Genomic DNA, 21,200 nt, shown 5'->3' with positions numbered 1-21,200 from the left:
TGAAGCCCCTACCATTTTTGCATTTGATTTTGCAAATATAGTCATCATCAGCAAGATAATGGTTTTAGTAAAGCTACCTACACATCCAATGTGGCATCCGTAGTATTCATCGTACAGGAAATATGAAGTTTATTCAATAATAATGCAAATGAGGTCCTCATTAGCATAACATACATTCCATTGTATTCACCTTTACTAAAGCTACCCACATCACTAGTATCACATCCCTAGCATTTACCCTAAAGGACGTATAACTTTTCTGCATAAATTATGCAAATGAAGCCCTCATTAGCATAATTCTCCTCCATTATTTTCGACTATCCTAAAGCTGCCTACACCTCCAATATGACATCTGTAACGTTTATTGTAAGGAAAACATAGATTTTGCATGAATCATTAATAATGCAAATGAGGCCATAATTAGCATACTGAACATCCAATTGTATTCGCCTGTCCTACAACGACATTCACCTCTTATATGACATGTGTAGCATTTAGCATAAGGGAAATATGAAGTTTCCGCATAAATTATGCAAATGATTCTATTTTGTATCATGTTTAAGAATTGTTGCCATTCTTTGTATCGTGGACAATTGTTGCGCAATAAAGATCTTCCTATGTCATCATTAACACATTGTGACGCAACTCCGGTACCTGCCTATCCATGCTGTTTAATACGTGAGACGCATCTCACTCGAGTTCAGTCGCCAGACTGCAAACTCGGGGCACTTTGCACTCTCGGCGAGTTGAGTCGGTATCGTTACGGCGGTTTTTCGTCCCCAGATGACAGTTTCTTCCTTTTCTCGGTGGATTTTTGGAATCCTGTTTGGTGTAGTGATCATGATTTGCCATTGGAAATCGGGTAAGCTTATTAGAAGACGGGCTCTTTGCTTATTTTAGAACGAGTTTCACGTCATCGCATTCTGTATCATTATCATCACATTTTTTCTTGGATTGTTCAGAATCAATATTCGTAGCTAGCACCATCTCCGGCTGGAACACGGCACCACTCATATGCATTCTCGAGCTCCGCAACAGAGTCTTTCGATCGGGAGCTAGTAGTGGTCGGGATTGAGGGCAGCGTCAGCCTCGTCACTGGGCGAAACTCGATCGCATATGAAACACCACTCCATGCACGAAGAAGGATAGTTTGAAATTCAACTTCGTGAAGGATAGTCGTCTCTGATCATGATGAAACAAAACACGTTCGTGGCTTCATACGGATAACGTAACAAACACAAATATTTATGTTTTGTCTCCGTTTATTCTCAACAGTTTGTGCAACCATGGAGCTACAGAGTATCACGACCGCCCCATACGTTGAAGCCTGCGTAGGCAGAAACGCCACCTTGCGCTTCAACCTGACCATACCCGCAAATCTTTCACACGACCGTCTTTACGCGAGAACAGTGTGGTCCCCTGATAGGAAAAGCCACTGTGTGATCTATAATGGAAACACGAAGTGCTTCGGTGACGACTTCACCCGCAGGGCCAAGATGGTAGAGACGTGGTACCCAACATCGGATACGCCCACGAGACACGGAACTTCCCGGCTTTATCTGACAGACGTCCGTATGGGCGACGTAGGCTTCTACGAAGGGGAACTGAGGACAGCGCACAACATCAACAACGTGAAAACATTGCTGTTCGTCAAGGGTAATAATTCCAGAGTGAATGTTGATTTTAATACTAGTACTTTTACGTTTGGAACGTAATAGTTAAGTTGTAGTTTATGATTCGTTGTAATTTATCATTCAATGATAATTCATAATTCAAGATACTTCATAATTTGTTAACTCAGAGTGTTCGGAGAAACCGGACGGAGAACACACAACCCGCAGGGCCGCGGAGCTAGCACAGAAAGGTAAAATATATCATACGAGGGAATTAATATTTGATAGAGTTTTAATCAGTGTATTTTTGAATCAAATTGTGAATGCTCACCACGTTCGCGTGCTGCGTATTGCCAAGATGAAAATGTCAGTAAATATTGGGGAGCAAAATTTCACTGTTGGCAAAAATGTCCATTCTTTGAACTTCAATTTTACCTATTTAGTTTTCCGTTGTCCATCTGGTATTTCTATGTGAACTATGATGAATTGTGTTTTTACTCCTGACAGTCCTGTTATATATTTTTTGAGCAGAGGGCTTCGCATGACTGCTTTTGCCCAAATCCTAAATAAAATAGAATAAAACTAATCAACAGAATAAAAGAAATAGATAAATTTACCTGGTACCTGGTTGAATGTACGGTACGCGCTCAAACGAGGAAATACGCTATGTTTCAACACTTTTCTTCCAGAAACTGTGGCTATCTGGACGAAAGGATTCGGATCGGGGTTCGGAACGTGTCTGGGCCTCATCATCCTGACGGCCACGATCGTCATCTGGCAATGCCGAATTCGAAGAAGGGACGAAGAGTGAGAACTTTTATATGTACCAATGATTTATCCATGCATTTCTTAAATTGTCTTTTCACATTGGACAGAAGTGAAACTTTTCTTGTTAATCTTTGTATGTTGTGACAATGCTCTGCTAGAATCATACATGTTTATGGTAGTTTCTGCAGAGTAGTTTCAAATTCTTATAAATTATTCAGTTCAGTATCATTTTCAAATCCATATCTAGTATCTATATCTATCTATATCTATCTATCTATCTATCTATCTATCTATCTATCTATCTATCTATCTATCCATCCATCCATCCATCCATCCATCCATCCATCTATCTCTCTCTCTCTATATATATATATAGATATACATATATAGATAGATAGATAGATGTATACGCATACTGAGGCTATTCTTAATGTAATCTATTTTTCGTTATGATCAATAAATGAATATATGTATATAGTAACGGAAATCATGATCCGCACATGTATATTTTATATTTGATTATATTTCTGAGATGATTTACATTGTCGAAGTTTAACAACAACCTTTGTATTCTATTTCAGGCTTCCAGCCGTTGAAATGTGACACTGACTGCAAATATGGTTTCAATGCATATACTACAATCATCGCTAAGAATATATATTATATAGAAATGGATACATTGCTTAAGTAGAGACACGCTTACATGATCTAAGTGTAATACAGACAAAGTAGGAAGTGGATTTTCAAGAACGGGGTAGATGTGTTACACGTAGTACATTGTCGAGACACTATATAGTCAGTCAAAAGTTGAAGTCAGCCATGTAGCTATAGCCTGAAGTGGCAGCCAACCATTGAATATAGTCCATCAAATGTATCACAAAGAAAACTACTCTGCTCACGTTTCGCCGGCCAGATATTATTATGTTATACCAGTTAAACGTAATCTCGTACAATTTCCTTGGTGCTGCTCAAAATACCGGTTAAACGTAATCTCTTACCCTTTCCTTTGTGTTGTTCAAAATACCGGTTAAACGTAACCTCTTACCCTCTCCTTGGTGTTGTTCAAGATAACGATTAAACGTAACCTCTTACCCTTTCCTTGGTGTTGTTCAAGATACCGGTTAACCGTAATCTCGCACTCTTTCCTCGGTGCTGAAATACCGGTTAAACGTAATATCGCACCCTTTCCTTGGTGTTGTTCAAAATACCAGTTAAACATAATCTCTTACCCTTTCCTTCGTGTTGTTCAAAATACCGGTTAAACGTAACCTCTTACCCTTTCCTTGGTGTTGTTCAAGATACCGGTTAACCGTAATCTCGCACCCTTTTCTCGGTGCTGAAATACCGGTTGAACGTAATCTCGCATCCTTTCCTTGGTGCTGTTCAAAATACCGGTTAAACATAATCTCTTACCCTTTTCTCGGTGCTGAAATACCGGTTAACCGTAATCTCGCACCCTTCCCTTTGTGCTGAAATACCGGTTAAACGTAATCTCGCACCCTTTCCTTGGTGCTGAATTACCGGTCAAACGGAATCAAAGTGCTATATACTAAATATCTTCCGTCCAGCTTGATGCTCTCTCAAAGGAACCGGAAAAACACGCAAGGTACCGATTCCCAAAACCACAACAATAGAACGAGTACCCATGATAAATCTTACTTATGCAGAACTGCAACCACTTCACCAGCTCATCTTTTATTTCAATCTTCAAATTGTTTTGCATAAAGATGTGCAATGATAAACAAACGTACACGAAAACTATCCTTTTATTTACGAACCAGATTGTTTGGGTGACCCGGTCATACCATAAGATATAACCAAATGACCCACTTTATAGTGAAACCCCACAAGTTTCACTATGTGGTCCCTAGACTGCAAATTTATTGCCACTTTCTAATATTTGTACAAATCATATTTGATTCGACAAGCTATGTTTCAAGCTTCTCACCAACATGTTGCTCCATATCAGTTTCTTTGCTCTTCCTAGTAAAAATCTTGCTAATTCGAAGTCTTACGTGAATTTAATGTTACAGGTGGTACCTTATGATTTTCGTTGAATTCATTACCACAATGTGTGTGTCTGAAAAACAGTATCTTACAACACTGAAAATGCAATAACAGTATAAGACGTGAGGTGGTATTAACGATATAACTGCGATACTCGCTAACGAGTTTTCGGCACACCTGAGTAAGCTCCGGATCCTCTGTTTGTGTATTATGGGGTAATTATTCCAGGCACATTTAAATCGATACTGTTAGATTTGCAGTTAGGATAGAACTGCGCAGATGATACAGGCTGCCCAATTGTTCGCAGTAAGGTCAAAGTCGGAAGTCTCTTCCGTCCAGCTTGATGCTCTTGTGAATGCTGCACTTGCCTCAAGATGGCGCCCGACACGCCATAAAGCATACCCTAGCAGGGACCAGGAAATGGAACTGTTGACATTGCCTTGAACTTCACGTCCAAAAACTTGGGTGATCTGATCAGCTCCACTCTGGTTTTCAGACTCCAGAAATGCTCCGGTGAGAAGGAAGTATGCAAGATGTCTACAGGGAACGTGAAGCTTCCCTTCTTTCTGGTTCATCAGCTCGGATTTTAGCTCTCCTGGCATCACTGCCAAGTCTAGACGTCTAAAAGTGATATCCGGCACTTGACAATCCTCTGCGACAACCTGAAGAAGGACGAACATGGCTTCTTCCCACCTTTGGCTGAGGCATAGCAAGGTTCCGTATTCTGTCATCGCCGACAAATCGAGTTTGCCGCACATCAGCAGGTGATACTCATCATTCGCTTGCTTACTCATTTTGGAGGCTAGTTCTGCGTTACCGCACGCCTCTGACAGTCTTGCCTGTACATGATACATCCGTGCCAAGTCGCGTCTGGTTGTGCGATATTTTGGGTCAAGGTAGACAACTGTCTCAAGGAACTGAATAGTTTCAGTTAATCCTTCTTTGTTGTACATAGTGTTCGCGAGCCAACGGTACAAATCTGCTTCACCTGGATCCTCCTCTGATTCTTCAAGAATTTCTCGTGCTTCCCATACTTTCCCTTCGCGAACGAGGCTGGCGCATTCGAGGTATACAGTGGTGCACATACCGCCTTCAACAGCAGGTAGTTCACTGTATTCTCCGTGCATTGAATACTTAGCGTGGGCTCTGTCGTAATACACATAGGCAAGAGAGAACTGGCCGGCTGCCGCATGAGCTGCCGCGAGCGCAGCTTCAAAGTCCCCAACTAGAACGTCTTCATCCGGCACACTTTCCAAGAGTTCCATAGATGTACTGATTGTGCCCACTGCTTCCTGAACTTGTCCCACCTTTTGTAAGGTCTGACCCAAATTTCTACTGTATGTCACTTTCCTTGATATCTTGTCTTCCGGAACCAGGCGCAAGGCCTTCCTAAAATTCAGCACTGCAGCAGGATACTCCGCGTCTTCATAGTAAGCAGAGGCTAGCCGAGCTAGATTATGTGCTAGCGAAGAGTCTTTTCCGCTCGTATCGGTGAACTTTTCAAACAGTTGAACACTCCTTTGAAGGCATGTCAGACCTTTCATTTTGGACCCAGCTGATCGGTATAGTGAGCCCAGTTCATATTGAATCTGTGCTAGGACTCTAGATTCGACGTCTTTCCTCTCCATGATTGTAGCAGCGCCAAGAAGTTTCTGTATGGCCTCTGTCTTGTACATCTTACTTGTAGCGAGTGATATCCCTGTAACTCCCATCGCTGTGGCCATGTATAGACTTTGTGTTTGTCCGAGTCTTTCTAGCATTGCCTCGGCATGTTCGCTCATGATCAGCGATTCCCGATGTCTGTTCATCTGCTGAAGAAGGGCGGCAATGTTGACCATACTTGCCGCTAAGGTTGGGTGGTCACTTTCTGCCCCATGAATTTGACGTTTAATGTAGAGTGACCGCTGTAAGGCCTCGAATGCCTTGTCGTCTTCTCCCATTGCCATGTAGACAGTCCCGATGTTGTTGTATCCAGTAGCTATGTCCGGATGAGCTGTGTCCCTTCCGAATAGACTAAACTTCATGTCCAATGCCTTCTTGTAAAACATTAACGCTTCTTTCTTTTTCCCCAGTTTGATGGCCACGCTCCCTCTATTGTTGAAGGCTTTGGCTAGAAGAGGGTTACCTTGAGTCATCCTCAAAGTCTCGATGACTTTTTGATAGCATTCATCTGCTTCGAGGTACCTGCCTGAATCCTCCAAAGCCAGTCCCAGGTTAATGTACGTTGCAGCAAATTTTGACGGTCGATCCTGTAACGTCCTTACATTCAGCAGTTCCAGCGCTTTCTTCTGATGCTCAACGGCTTCGTGAGCTCTGCCCAGAGCAAGAAGGTCACGTCCAATCATCATGTGAGACGTGGCAATGTTTTCCGGTAAGTCCAAATAATCAGTGTGGTGTTTCACGTCCAGTGAAGCTTGATGATTTTGCAGGGCATCCTGAAACTGTCCCATTGAGTGAAGGATGTTACCCATGGCATCCAGCACTTCAGCGTCACGAGGCGTTTCCTTGTCAGCCTGACGGAAATACCCAAGGCTGAGACGATTCTGGAGTACCTTACTGTACACAAGGCCTTTGGTTTTCGGCCCATTATCCACGACATTCCCAGACAACATCTCCGACAATTTGCTGGCAAACTCATGGAAAGGACTACGAAGTGCTTCTTCAATTGCCTCCCTCAGGCTCAACAGTACGCTGTAAAACGCCACCAGTACGCCCTGGTCTTGAATGTGAAACAGTGCCATCACAGATTCAGTGCATTCTTCTTCTTCTTTGATCTGTAGTGGAACTGTCGCGTTCATCAAACCCCTTTGTGAACCGTTTTCCAAATAGCATTTCAGTCGTAACTCCATGGAAATCGCAACTGCTACCTTCAGATTCTGTGCTGCTTCCACACTCAGCACTCCCTTCTCTTGCAACCCTTCAATTCTCCCCCACGAGCTGCATGACATGACGCCGTAGAACCTGGCAAGTCCCTCCAGTAGAGTGCTTGGCAAGCGGTAGATCTCCTTCTTGACGTGAAGCAGTTTTCCACTTTCATCGATATTGGAAAGCCTGTCGTCGTACGTTTCCATGTCAGCAGCCAAAGCCTGGACCGCTCGTTGTTCCATAACGGTTCGTTGCGACCAGGTTGTATTGTGCATTGTGATCAACATGGCAGGGCCATCGTTTAGATTAAGTTTTCGTAGACTGTCCGACACTTCCCTGCTTTCCTCCTCTTGTACGCTAACGTGTAGCTTAGTTGGTGCAGTAAGAATAGTCATCATTTCACGCCTGTATTCTTGCACAAGCTCCTCCTGACCCTCTATCAGCACGACAGAGCTCAGAACATCAGCTAAGTGGTATCCTTCTTTTAGAGTAGTCTCTTCCGTCTGCAGGGCTGCCATGTTCTTCGGAGTTCGGATGAACTCGAGGGAGTCCTTCTCCTTGGTCTTGCCTCTCCCTGTAGGTACTTTGCTGGCCCACGGCATCGCACCGTCGAACGCAAACCCTTGTGGCGTAATCTCGTCGAAAAACCAGTCGTCCTCTGCATTTCCCGAGTAAAAGTCGTTGAGGGATCTGATCCCCACGGCTGGAAGAATCGTCTCTCCGAGATTGACAACCTTTAGGTGGAGATAGTGAGTCAGGAGCCTGAAGTAATCTATATTTGGCTCGGAGTCGCCGCCCTTTTCTACGAGGATGGCGAACTCTAGATCGGAATATGGCGTCGTTTCCTCTCGAGCGAGTGAGCCTAGTCCGATGATGGCGTGCTGACATGGCGGCGGGCCAATAACAGTCATACACTCTTCGATCATCCTCTTGACCATCGCTCTTATTTCTGCCGCTATCTTGACGTGTAAGGTGTGAACGTCATTGGCCCGCTGGACATAGTCACTCGGGTTGTCGCTCTGTATCGGTGACAGAGCAGACAAGGCTGTTTTGCATTCTTTTCTGAGACTGGCTAGCGATGAAATGTGACGTTCTCGTTCAATTTCCTCCTCACGAGGATTGATGAAAACATGCTGACAGACTTCACACACAAACTTGACTTCTGTTTTGGATATTTTCTTTCGAATTTCAACTCTCTGAGATTCGACTCGGCAACGCGGCAAGGCAGCATTGTACAGAGCAGCTGCCTTTACAACAGATTCTGCTTGGGGGCGCTGTTGGTAAACATCGCCCAGCCCCACTAAAGGTCCGATTTGGTCACTGTGGTGACGGGTGTCTGCTGATCTGGTGACTAATCTAAGAGCCTGAACGAAGAATTCTTCAGCTTCGTCAATTTGTCCACGGTCAAGGGCATCCCCAGCCCTCTGTTCCAGTTCTTTGGTCGCCATTTTGCTACTGGATAAGCAAAAATAAGGCGAAATTCACAACGATAAAGTGCTGACTTGTCTGCATGCAGTGCAAAGCCAGCATAACACAAATAGTGACATAAGGCGACAGTTATCATCAATTAAATCAATGAATTTAAATCAATGAATGCAAAGATCACGCCAAATACAATTCAGTATGGAACTCAGGAGAAGTCAGGAACCGTTAGGGTTATCTACGCGTTTAATATACACTTTCCTCGAGCTGCAAGAAGGCAGACTTTTAACATTTGCAAATATGTAGGTTACAGAGAACAAAGGAGGATTAACTGGTATAAATTATGACATTAGACACACGTTGCTTGATTGAATAGATTTTTATCCCCCACCCCCACCCTTAAGTCAACAGGTCTTTTACATAATAACTGCGATGCCAAGGGTGAGTGTCTATCCCAGTAACAAATATCAAATGTTACAAGCCCTAATAACGTCACAAGTTCCACCACTTAACAGTCGTCATAGAATCCAACGGTCAACAGTAGGAGACTCACCTTCAAGGCTACGTTCTGTCCTGGTCCTGTCGGTTTGGGTGCGCTCTCCGACATTCACAAACACTTATAGACGAACCTCTTATCGCCTAGCATCGCATGTATACGGACCAAAGGTCTTCAATCATACTTATCGGCTATCGTTTTATTGTTTTATTGCTTTATTTGACTTTATCACAAACAATGTGGAAGGAGGGCAAAACAAACAAGTTGCCGTCCCACCCACTAAAGACATCAACATCAACAACATATTACAGTAGAAATCAACTTGACATACAAACGATACAAGGCTAATCATTTATGTACAAAAGGAAAAGGAATGGTCGAAGGATAGAGCCCTGAACTTTACAGGAAGCCATTCAGAGTGGCATATCCTTCCACCACTACACTTTGCCGGGGTGTGTTGTGGTGGAGCGGTCAGGAGTACAGTGAACCCATGTTGAACATCCTGAATGGACCCTCGTAATAAAAGAGATACACTATTGTACATGTAGCGTTCCGTAACGTTGCTTACCAGAGATAACAAAGAGACCCGTCTATGATTGGCCACATTCTCCTTATCGATATCACCCTTTTTGTGGACAGGTGACACATTGGCTTCCTTCGTATGGTCTCTCTGCTTTGTCAACATAGTACTTATACCCGTAAGATATGTAACGGGGATACACATAAGGAAAGGTGAAATGTACCGAATTACAGTATGCTTTGATGGGTTAGGCGAATTTATACTAAACGTTCGGACTGGTCATATGCGCTCTTTACTCAGACCCCGACAAACAAATGTTGTAGTCAATATATGATAAGAAACATGGCAACGGGCCAGGATGACGCAGTCTTTTATAGCGATTTCTTGTTAACGTTCCCAATGGTATTACGAGGGATGCCCTAACTTGAGACGTGCCCTTACTTAAGACGAAGATTTTGTACTGATCTTCTTATTCATAAGTACGAAGAGTGTGTGTTGCCACAGACTATGTCGACAAGAGAGGTAGATAATCCTAGTGCATGCACAAAGCTTTCATTTGCATTAAGAATATAACTATGTTACTTGTATATATTCATTTCTTGTTTTGTCGGGGGGAAAAAACACACAAAGGTTACTTTGCACCGCATTGTGCTTTGGCAACAATTCCATCTGTGGGATCGGAGTGAGATACTAGGATTGGCGGAAGCTTCATGCTCCACCTGACAAATTTGGTCTGCAGGATCAGGGGTCAAGGTGACATCGACATAAGAAAGTTGACGGCTTAGTTGCAGTTCTATTTCATTCCGCTGAATAACAGCGGCGTCCCTGTACCGCCACTTGAATCTATCAACAAACCATGCCATAGTGTTATAACTTGGCAAACCTTTGTTACTGTTGCTTCCTGATCCTTTGGATGTGTCAAAATGACGGTGACAACCCGTCGCAAACTCCACATGGATGTTTATCCAATGTGCCACTACGGCATAAGTGTGCTGACTGTGACTGTCACGGATATTGCTCATAGATCCTTCATTTTGGGAAATCCTTTAGCCACCGATACCATCGGTTTTTAGAACTGTTTGGAACATTGATGTACTATGTGTTTCCTTTCCGATGCCATTTCGATTTGGTCTACCAAAGTAGGCTCTACAAAAGTCGCTTGGCGTATCATATTCTTGCGCTGATGCAGTTGGTGAAGTTCACAATGCTGCAGCTAGCGGGCTGAAAGATAGAGGGCACTATTTCACATAACCGTGAAAGAAGCTGAATTATCTCCTTCCTCGGCGAACCACTGTCCACATGTATTTCCGCCACTTTCTAAATATCATTACCTCACTCTGTTTCAACTTTCAAACCTGACACTATAATACTTAGGCCTAGGAAAAAATGTTGCATTTCGCAGGGAATTACTTCTGTGTTGCTGTTGGAATGGTGAAACGAACTGTGATTTAAAGTATGGTGATTCAACAAATGAACACTCAAGGCTACTAAAAAAAACGACCAACGAAACAATCAGGCCTTTCCGGTTTACGATAGGGATACTTTGCTCAACATATATGTCATGCATTCCCCGTTCTTTAAAAGTAAAATTCTGTTGTATGGTTTTCCTTTGTTCAACAATATCATGCATTTTCCGTTCATTAAATGCAATTTTGTTGTATAGTGTTCCTTTGTTGTATGAGGCACGCAGCCGATCTACTATTACCCTTTTCCTGGTAAGAAACAATCCCATTGGGCAATACGGTCCATATGCTTACACAACACCAAAGAGTAGAGGGAGGTGCCATTCCGTCCGTTGGGGGGGGGGGGGGTCCTAATTATTCCAGAAAAAAAGGAATACGTGAAGAATTTTCCATGTATGAAAACTTTCCTCCAATAAATGATATCATGAATTACAGGAAGATGTCACACCTTACTTTGAGAATCGTTAATAAAAGTTGCATATCTTGTAGGCCACGTAAGAAGCTCACCTACAATGTATTGCCCTGGGACTTTCCAGTCCCTGAACAACAATGTAGACTAAAATATTAGACGGAAAACCCCCATAGCTTGGAACAGTTCCTTCTTCGTGCGGTTATGCTAGGCTGCGTTAGTATGCCGTGTCAACTGAATAGGTAAGTAGATAACGGTTTAAAGTTCTGAAAAGATTGTTTCCGGGACCAGACAGAGAGAGAAAAACATTAACTGTTTGAACGACGTTTACACCTGTCGTATCCTATGCACCTGTGCGTGGCGGAAGTAAGGCGGAAGTAAACCACAGGTATGTGCTACAGCTGCAAATAACAATTTGTGGTTTCCCTCTTTAAGCCACTTTCACACAACATTTGATACGGCCTACGAATTTTCAGTGCTGGTTAGGTTTTGGAGTAGGACAGAACGGTTTGGTTAGATTTGTTGAGTTGCTAAGAATATAGTATATGGAACATGTGAACGCTACTATATAAGGCTTTCCTGTTAAAGAAAAATTCCGTCGAAGACCTGTTGTACGATGTTGAAGGAACTTCACACATGAGTTGCGTGAGTAACATTGTTTAATCAACTCCCATTATATTTATCACTTTCGCACTTGGATGGGTCATAGCTGGGTTGGAGTCCACATGCCCTTTAACCTTCTCCCAGCTGCCTAACTCTGTAACCAATAGAGAATGGGATGCCAAACGGCTATTTCAGCGTGCTAAGGGTTAATTGAATTTTGATTGAAAGTGAAAGCAACTTTCTTTCCAAAGTGGACAGTTAAGTTCAAGAAGAGGCCAGATCTTGTGAGGTTTCCCCCAGATTTCCATTTCGTTTGACAGGTGGTTTTCCATTTTGACACTATTGTGTCAGAAAATTGAATGGCAAAAGTAGACCATGTTCATAGATATCAGACGAGGTGTTTTGTTTCCTACATTATGACTCCAGTTTATTGTAGTCAGACAACACATGGCCACCCAGTTAAACATTAACATCAACATGATGGACAATTAGTGTGTGTCTGTGTATGCAGTGTATCTGTTGTGAACGTATGTGGTATGTGTAGTGTGTGTGTTTGTGTAGTATGTGTAAGAGTAGTGTGTAGTCACGTTGTGTGTGTAGTGTGTGTGCATCTGGTATGTGTAGTGTGTTTGTGTATGTGTGAGTTTAGTGTGCGTGTGAGAGAGTGTATTTTTCAATGCACTTTAATACTGTACTGATACACAGTCTCTATTATCACAGATAAGCACATAGCAATGGCTGACCATGCTAGCACAGATGATGAACTGGAACAAGCAGCCACAAGTGCCTGGTACACCACAAACTCCAGTGAAGGCCCTGCTGGGACCTTACAGAACACCATGATGGGGTGTGGAACACCTATTGGACCACAGGACACTGACAATGATGCCTGCAAGGAGCAGTACATTCGTGACAACCTTCACATGCAAGTTCACCACACACCAAGTGATCACAATGAACCGGGAAATTCATTCAGTCCAATAACAGCAGTGGTACCAACCCAACACCCCCTTGCTGGGCCTGTGGTTCGTGCTGATCGTTCTGACCGTGGGGTGTCAGAATCAGACCTCCCCTCCCCTCAACATCCCAAGTTATCAGGTAAGCTGATTTTAGTACAAGATGACATTCGAGTGCGCATCGATTTTCGTTTGTTTCTGAAAGGTTTGTGACCATACTGTAAAGCTGGAAATGAGCTGTCATATTGCAAAAAATATCAGAAGATGGATAACATTACTAATGTCGTACAATGCTGTTTTCCCATCTTAAGACAAACTGCTTTTGTTCTCGAACAAAATGTATTTCAAACCCTGAGTGAAATCTTCCGAAGTCAATTAAGAGAATGGGCAAGAACAGAAAAAAGGAATTCATTGTTGTATTTCCTGTTTAGTGTGCCGTCATTTGTAAAACCTTCCTGACTATTTAGATATAATAATTTATTTTCCTTTTTTTTTTGCACACTAGCATCAATTACATAATCATGTTTCTTAAAACTAGACAGCTTGTTCAGATATCCATAAAAATTGTGTCATAAAAAGCATTGAGGAAATAGAAACCTTAAAAAACAATTTCTTATGTTTTCAGCTCGAGCTGCTTCATGTCCTGTGAACATCTCTGGTTGTGCTGCAGTGGGTTTAGGGCAGACAACTATCAATGTTCAAGTTTTTGGGTCCCCACCAACACCTGTTTGTACACCATCACCTGACAGGAGCTGGAGTTGTGGAGGTAGGCTTCTTGTAAATAAGCCATTTCACAGTTTGAACCGCACCTGTAGAAGGTCAAAGATGAAGGCCCAAAATCTGTAAACAGTTCTTGTCTAGACCATGCTTGATATCATGCCAAGATGTATTTTGTGTATACCTCAGGGGTCTTCAACTTTGACATGTCTTGTTTAGTTGTAGTTCCTTAACTATGAAGATAAGTGTCCATTGGTCACTCTCCTCCTGTCACTCTATGGTGAATGTGACTTACTAAGCATTGGGAAAATATGTAACTGCAAAAACAATAATACCTCCCTCTATAAAAGTAGGCTCTTTCATTGACCCCATGACCTGGAATACCTGTCAGTTGTCACACAAGGTTTCCTGAATTACTCATTTTGCCAACTCTGAACTCCACTTCCTGTCACACCCGTAACTCTGACCTTTGCCCTTCCTGTCATTCTATAGTGAGGCTTACCTAGCACATAGAAATAACTGTGGAAACAGACACATTGGGTGCAATACCTCTGTCCACGGAGGTAAAAAAGTAGTACATGTACACGTAGCTGAATATGCAACAAAGGATAAAGCATGGTATCTTCACTAAGTCTTGTATAAGATTTAACCATTTCATGTAAAGAAGTTGTTATAAAATTGATCTCATGAGATTTGGCCACATTTTTCAGCCTTAAGCCTTGAGGAGACAGCTGACAAGTGTCAAAGGCACCTGGAAAGACTGTACAACAGCCAGTACAACAAGACATGCCCTCTACCATGGTACCAGGTAAACCTACATGTATTAAATCAGCCCTATGATAACAATTATTATGGTTCTGTCACTCAAAAGCAAATTGAGACTATCTGTGACATAGGTTAGAAAGAAAAGACATCATGAAAGTAATATATCCGATGGTTTGCAAAATGGTATAAAGGATTTGAATAGAATACCAAATGATTATCTGTTCAATCCTAAAATGAGAACATAACCCATAAGTCCAGTGAAGAATCAGGCACAAGCTTGTAGTGAACTCCATGTACCCAAAAGTCATGGAGTAAATGTCCAAAGAGAGTGCAAAGGCTGACATTGGTATCAGAAATGAAAATTGAAAAAAGAGACTAGACTGTCATAAGATAGATGCAAACTTTTCCAAAAAATGTGCATACCAGGGTCCAAATGTTTATTTCTATTCATTCAGGTGAATCAACTGAGTACCAAGGACTCGTACATCCCAGTCCAGTTTGAGGAGAGAAGCCTGCAGCAAGGTAACAGGGCAACACGTATCAAGGAGGAGGACCTGCCATTTGGGGAGGAACCGTTCATTCGCATTGATGGGGTGGGTGGGATTGGGAAAAGCATGTACATGCGCAGACTGGCAACTGCCTGGGCCAGTGGGACCTGTAATAAACTGTCTAGAATAAAACTGTTATTTCTAATAGATGCCAACAGGCTCTCTGCAAACCCCAGATGTATCCTAGACACAATATTTGACCAGCTAATGCCCGACACTGGCATCCAAAAGGAAGTACTGAAAGAATGGATGCAGGAAAATCCAAAACTTGTCATGTTTCTTGTTGACAACCTTGAGCAAAATGTTAGATTTGAAAAGGACAGCTACATGACCAAGTTTCTGAAAGGCCACTGCTTCCCAGGTAGTAACATTCTGATCAGTGTCCGTGCAGGTTTTGTGAAAGGGAGCTCTTTCCTACATCGGTGCACGTCCCAGTATAAACAGTACAGCATGGCTGGCTTCAGCACTGAAGATGTCAACCTTTACATGGACAAATTTTTCAGTGAACAACAAAGGCAATCCGACGATGATCAGGGTAACCCAACAATGACACAAAAGGCAGATGAGTTGAAAGACATTCTGAAGGATGATTCAAATCTGAAAAAGCTTGTCAAAAACCGTCTGCACGCAGCGCTGATATGCACTCTTCATGCCAAGAATGAAATGCCAATGCCCATGAGTCTCACTGGTGTGTACAATCAGTTTGTTGACTTGTTGTTCAGGCGATGTTTTTATTCTGAGAGAAATTTGTCCTTCTCTGAGACCTTTGGTGATGACCTTACAAATACGAATCTGTACCTTGAGTGGAAAGAAGTCATAATGTCCCGTCTTGCTGAGGTTGCTTGGGATGGCATACACGGGAATCAGATAACGTTTAGCCAGGACAAAGTGGTTGAAAGCTGTGGTTCAGGGTCTGTATTGCAGGATATTCTATGGATGGGCCTATTGCTTTGCAGCACAGAACAGCATGGCGACGTAACTTTGTACACTTTTCCACACCAGCTGCTGCAACAATTCTTGGCGTCACAGTATGTTGTCAATCACACGCCAATGTACCACATCTGTTGGACCAAGTGGTGCGACACGAAAAAGTACGAAATGGTCTGCATCTTTGTTGCAGGGCTGGCTGGTGCTGAGAATTGTAGCAAGTTCTTTGAGGTTTTTGAGGAGTGCCATCAGGTTATGTTAGAGGAAGGGAAGAAAGGTGATTGTTCTCCCTGCTGCATTGATAACTGTGCTCTCTTGGCCTGTTGCTGCCTGGGAGAGGTTAGCTGCCCTTCGGACTTTGCTGATAAAGTAGCCAAGTGTCTGTCACATCAGAGGGAAATCTGTATCAGGATTTTCCATCGGGATGGGGATTACTTCAAAAGCCATACATTGAGTGCCTTGGCAATGGTGATCTCAGTGCTTTCTAAGGAGATGGGTAAACATGGGAAAGGTACAAACGTGAAGTTGACAGCTCTTCGTCTTACTAAGTTTGATGCGAGAGATCAGTTAGGGGTCACCAAGCTAGCTGAAGCCATCAGGTCAGCAAGGTTCCTGCAGACTCTAGAGGTGTCACTGACAGGGATGGACTGTATGGGGACAGACAGGGCAGCTGTTGTACAGATCTTGAAGGCTATAGAGGAGTCAGAGTGGGTCCAAGAACTCATCCTTGAGGCACACATTGATGCAATGAGTGAGCAAGTTGTCATGGCTGTACCTGAAGTGTTGAAAAACAAAGGTATCAAAGTTCTGAAGTTAATGACTTTGTTCCCCAATAAGTGTCCTCCATCCTGCATTAATCAAAGGGGAGACAAAGACTGTTGTCTACAGGAAAAGAAGACAGAAAACTTTGTTGTAAAGCTTGCACATGCCATCAAAACCAGCCGAGTTACACGGCTGTATCTGCCTGACAATCTGTTCACTGGCTTTGCACTGTCCCAAATGGCCAATGCATTGACTGGCCACCCCTCACTCAAACATCTGAGTATCTCAGGCTTCTTCAATGGAGCAAATTCGATAGATGGCATCACGCTGGATGCCCTGACAAAACTGATTGAGCAAAATCCACAACTAGAGGCATTCTGCCTATCTTCAATGGCACTGGCCCACACTTGGAAGCCAACGCCTACTGAAGAGATCGAACCATTTGCAAAAGCACTGAGAAAGGCGCCCAACTTGTCGACATTGAAGTTGAACTTGAGGTGGATGTTTGGGCGTACCATGCGCCTGTTTGCGGAGGCAGTAGACAGCTCTTCTCTAACCACTGTGGAACTCTCCTGGCATAAGATGAGAGGAACATTTCTGTCCTTGCTTGCTGGCTATCTGCTTAGCTCCAAAACCCTATCCTCACTCCATCTAAAGGGAGAGTTTCAGTTGGGGAAAGGTCTCGAGGCTTTCATTCTTGCAGCAGCAAGCAGCCCTGTCCTTTCCTCTCTCACTTTGACGGGTCATCCCTTTCATACAGAAGTTGTGAAAGCTATTGCACAAACAGTTAATAAGTGGAATCTGAATGACATCACCAAACCAGCAATCACGCTCACTCTTGTTGGCAGAATGACTAATTCAATCAAAGAAGCCAGCCAGCTGTATGTGTCAACACCTGATGAGCTTCAGAAGAAGATAAAAACAAGGAAATATGAGATTAAAAATACATTAAAAGTATTCTGTCAGGTGCAAGAAACACTGATGAAGCAAGATTCCAAACATTGTGTGTGTGTTACTACAGAGTTTCACAAAGGGGACTGTACATTTACGACAGTGATAAATGTTGATGAAAGCCTGCAGCTAGAAATGGTAGAGGACCACTTTGTCCAATAGAAATAAAATACATAGACTGTACACATACATGTACAAATGGCAGCTTTAGTTGGAAGCATGTACATAAAGCAAAACAAGTAACTCAAACACAATGATACCTCAGTAACCACTTTTATACTTCAAGCTGTATACAATATTCCTCCGCACTTCTCTATAGAATCTGTTAAGATTTGAAGTGTTCTGAAATTACAAATGCAAGAAACTGACAAACTGGTTTCTTAGGACTTAAATAATTTTTGCAAAGTGAAACATTATTTTTCAAAAATTAAGCAGCAAAGAATAATCAAGCAGATAGATGCCATGCAAACATTCTTCTCCCAGTTGGGCTTGCTACATTTACATCAGTACTAGTATTTCTATGAATTCATTTTTAGGAAATAGTAGCTGTAAAATAATGACATTGTAATGACTTAATAATAGTGAAATCATTACCTGAAAGTAGTTGGTAATTGATGTCAAGAGGTTTTGGTTTTTAGTGGGCATGAAATTTTATCAAGTGTATCAATTATTGTACATAAATGTAAGTGTGCGTACCTGGATGGTGATGTTTTCACACAAATATCTGCCACGTACTTGATTGTAACAAATATCAAAATTATTGCTCTGCATAATAGGGTGGTTTTATTTTCATACAAAATTAAAGATGCATATATTTGGTACTTTTGTAAAATGTGGACTAAATGTAGCAAATTTGTGTAATGTGCCAAAATATTTTCAAAGAAGTAATATAGGTGGCAAGATTGTGTATTGCGTACTGTTTTCTTATATCTTAATCACTATTACCTCTGGGAAGGAGGCTCACCTCAGACGGTTTTGTTTTTGGTTGTCTTTGTCTTCTCACCTATTCATGTACCTCAAGATCCTTTTGAGCTCCGATTTGGAGCTATATGAATTTTGGTATATTTGTAGTTATTGAGGTTCTAAAGAAACTGTATGATTTTAGGGGACTTTTAGCAATCTTTTTAGGTACTGTAGCTGACACCCCCTTCCTGAAAGTAGTGTGGTATAGTCAAATACCAGATAATCTACCTGGGGAAGTCAATGATGTCAATTTGGGACAACCTGCTTGTTACTAGTAAGCATCAACTGTTATACTTATAGCATATGATAAGGCTAGGGCTATGGCATTAAGAAATTCACAAAAACTCAAATATTTCATGGAGGTATGAGAGCTCCAATTTTTTGTTATATTTGTTGTGACTTGCAATGATATTGATCACTTGTTTGTATGTGATGAAAAGCAAAACAAAATGTTAGACTATGTAAATAAGTCAATAGAGGAACACAAAACAGCATATCCTAGTATACTTGTTCACACATATGTATCATGTTATACCTTATGGTATCACTACTTGGCAATGTGATGGGTGATCTCATAATTTTGTCTTGTTCAAATAAAACCTATTTTATGTCAATTATTATTTGTTTTGTTGGTGAAAAAAATTAGTCTTCCTGCCTAAGTATCTAGGCCCCTTGCCCCCCTCCAGACATCAAGATCTCTGCCAAAATTAGTACATTGTATACATGTTTGTATGGTGCATACAAAGCAGATAATACAAAGAAATTCCTGTTGCTACACATACTAGCACTAAACAAATTAATATCTCCTGATACATCTAAGGGTAGATATCCTGGTAATGAGAAACTCAAAACAAAAGTTACTAATGAAAAAGCAACTGGATACGTTTGTAAATGCTCAGACATTTCAGACAGCATCCTCTGTCTTCTGTCAGTCACTTAGCAGCATCCGCTGTCTTTAAGTGTCTAAATCCCAGTCACTGACAAAAGACAGCAGATGCTGTCTGAAACGTCTGACAGTTAACAAAATTCATCAAGTTGCTGCAGCAACTTTTGTATTAAGTATTAGATTTCTCCTGACTACACAACATTACAATGCGTTTTATTGATAACTATCATAATCCATAGTGGCACACTAACTTTACAAACACAGTCTATAGGAGATATATCTCCCTGCTGTCTCGCTGGGACGTATAATCTTCACCACCTGCCCGCGCTTCAGTCCGAAATACCGCGCCACAGGATCCCCCGCCTGGATCCGCGGCAGCTGGTGTTCCTTCAGTCTGTATCGTGCCAAGAGTTCTGCCTTCTCCTCGGGCGTCATGACGACGTGTTCTGGGACCAGCTGGTGTTCGGTGATGTTGATGAGGAGTTCTGACTCCAGGAACTGTTCTAGGATGTACTTAGGGGCCATGTCAACTAGAGCCTGGGGAAAAAGAAACATGATTAACTCCCGAAAATAATCTAATCAGGTTGGTATAACATAAGATATTGGAGATTGTTTTTACACAAGCAGTAAATCTCACCTGCTGACGTCTCGGTACATATGCTACAGATGTCATATTTGAGGCATAGCTACCTGATAGTTACCTTTGGGAAAGGTAAATACACCTGGATATGAATTATGCTAATGAGGGCCTGCTTGCATAATTCATGCTGTGACTTTATATTCCTTTTTTTGCTTAATGGGAGGTAATATCCTGCATTTTCTCGAAAACGTTGCCTTTCTAGTGTATCAATAAGTCTTGTGTTGTAATTTTTTGTACCAATGAATAACTTTGAAAACTTAAATATGTCTTAATAGAAAGTTTTACAAATCATTTAGAATTCATATGCAGTATGAAAATTACAATATCAATATGGAGAAAATATCAAATTAAAAAATATTTACTTACTTTTTTATGCAAATGTCTTGCACCGTATCTTCAAGCATCAACAAAGAGCAGTTTATAATCTTACCTGTTTAGCGGAAGGCGTCATGCCCATCTGTACCACGATGATGGCCCGTGAGATGTTCTCCTCCTGCATCCGCTGGCAGTACATCTTGATCGTCTTGATCCCGATCTTCGGCTCGTCCGCGAAGAACACGAACATTTGGTCGGTCGGGTCGTCGTTGTGCGCCACCAGGACCACCAGGTCCTTCCGAGCCGGTTTCCCCTCGCTCGGCTTGTCTCCGAACTGATCCTTGAACTGCTCTAGTCTCTGATCCAGTTCGTCCTGCGTTACGAGGTAACCACGATCGTGGCACAGCTGCATGATCGTCTTACGGATCCTCCACAACTTGTACGTCTCCTGTTCGTCATCCATGGCGCTTTGTTTTGCGGTTTTACTTTATAAATCTCAGAGATTCAGAACAAAAACTTGGCGATCCTTCCACCAAGCGCGCGCACGCTTAGCAAAATTACGGATATGTAACCTCTAACCCGGAAATACACATTCAACCAATCG

General features: G+C 42.2%; 3 protein-coding genes across 3 annotated transcripts; 2 read left to right on the top strand and 1 right to left on the bottom strand.

Annotated features, from left to right (window-relative positions):
* The first annotated feature begins 1,275 nt into the window (after positions 1-1,275).
* Positions 1,276-3,270, top strand: LOC136432105 (uncharacterized). The gene is made up of 4 exons (XM_066423119.1): positions 1,276-1,656; positions 1,802-1,864; positions 2,303-2,420; positions 2,963-3,270. Exons 1-4 carry the CDS (start codon positions 1,287-1,289, stop codon positions 2,982-2,984), a joined length of 573 nt encoding a protein of 190 aa, XP_066279216.1. The 5' UTR covers positions 1,276-1,286; the 3' UTR covers positions 2,985-3,270.
* An 8,428-nt stretch (positions 3,271-11,698) lies between these two features.
* On the top strand, positions 11,699-17,269 carry LOC136434176 (uncharacterized). The gene is made up of 9 exons (XM_066426942.1): positions 11,699-11,805; positions 12,152-12,208; positions 12,887-13,264; positions 13,748-13,888; positions 14,550-14,647; positions 15,060-15,197; positions 16,155-16,331; positions 16,629-16,786; positions 17,212-17,269. The coding sequence occupies exons 3-9, from the start codon at positions 12,901-12,903 to the stop codon at positions 17,267-17,269; spliced, it is 1,134 nt and encodes a 377-aa protein (XP_066283039.1). The 5' UTR covers positions 11,699-11,805; positions 12,152-12,208; positions 12,887-12,900.
* Positions 17,270-19,107: 1,838 nt separating this feature from the next.
* LOC136432637 (DNA-directed RNA polymerases I, II, and III subunit RPABC1) lies at positions 19,108-21,161 on the bottom strand. Its single transcript, XM_066424062.1, has 2 exons — positions 20,712-21,161; positions 19,108-20,178 (listed from the first exon to the last, which is right to left on the bottom strand). The coding sequence occupies exons 1-2, from the start codon at positions 21,057-21,059 to the stop codon at positions 19,894-19,896; spliced, it is 633 nt and encodes a 210-aa protein (XP_066280159.1). The 5' UTR covers positions 21,060-21,161; the 3' UTR covers positions 19,108-19,893.
* Positions 21,162-21,200: the final 39 nt, after the last annotated feature.

This window comes from Branchiostoma lanceolatum, chromosome 4 (genome assembly GCF_035083965.1).
Source record: "Branchiostoma lanceolatum isolate klBraLanc5 chromosome 4, klBraLanc5.hap2, whole genome shotgun sequence".
NCBI classification, from domain to species: domain Eukaryota; kingdom Metazoa; phylum Chordata; class Leptocardii; order Amphioxiformes; family Branchiostomatidae; genus Branchiostoma; species Branchiostoma lanceolatum.
This window is presented reverse-complemented; position numbering and strand designations above follow the sequence as displayed.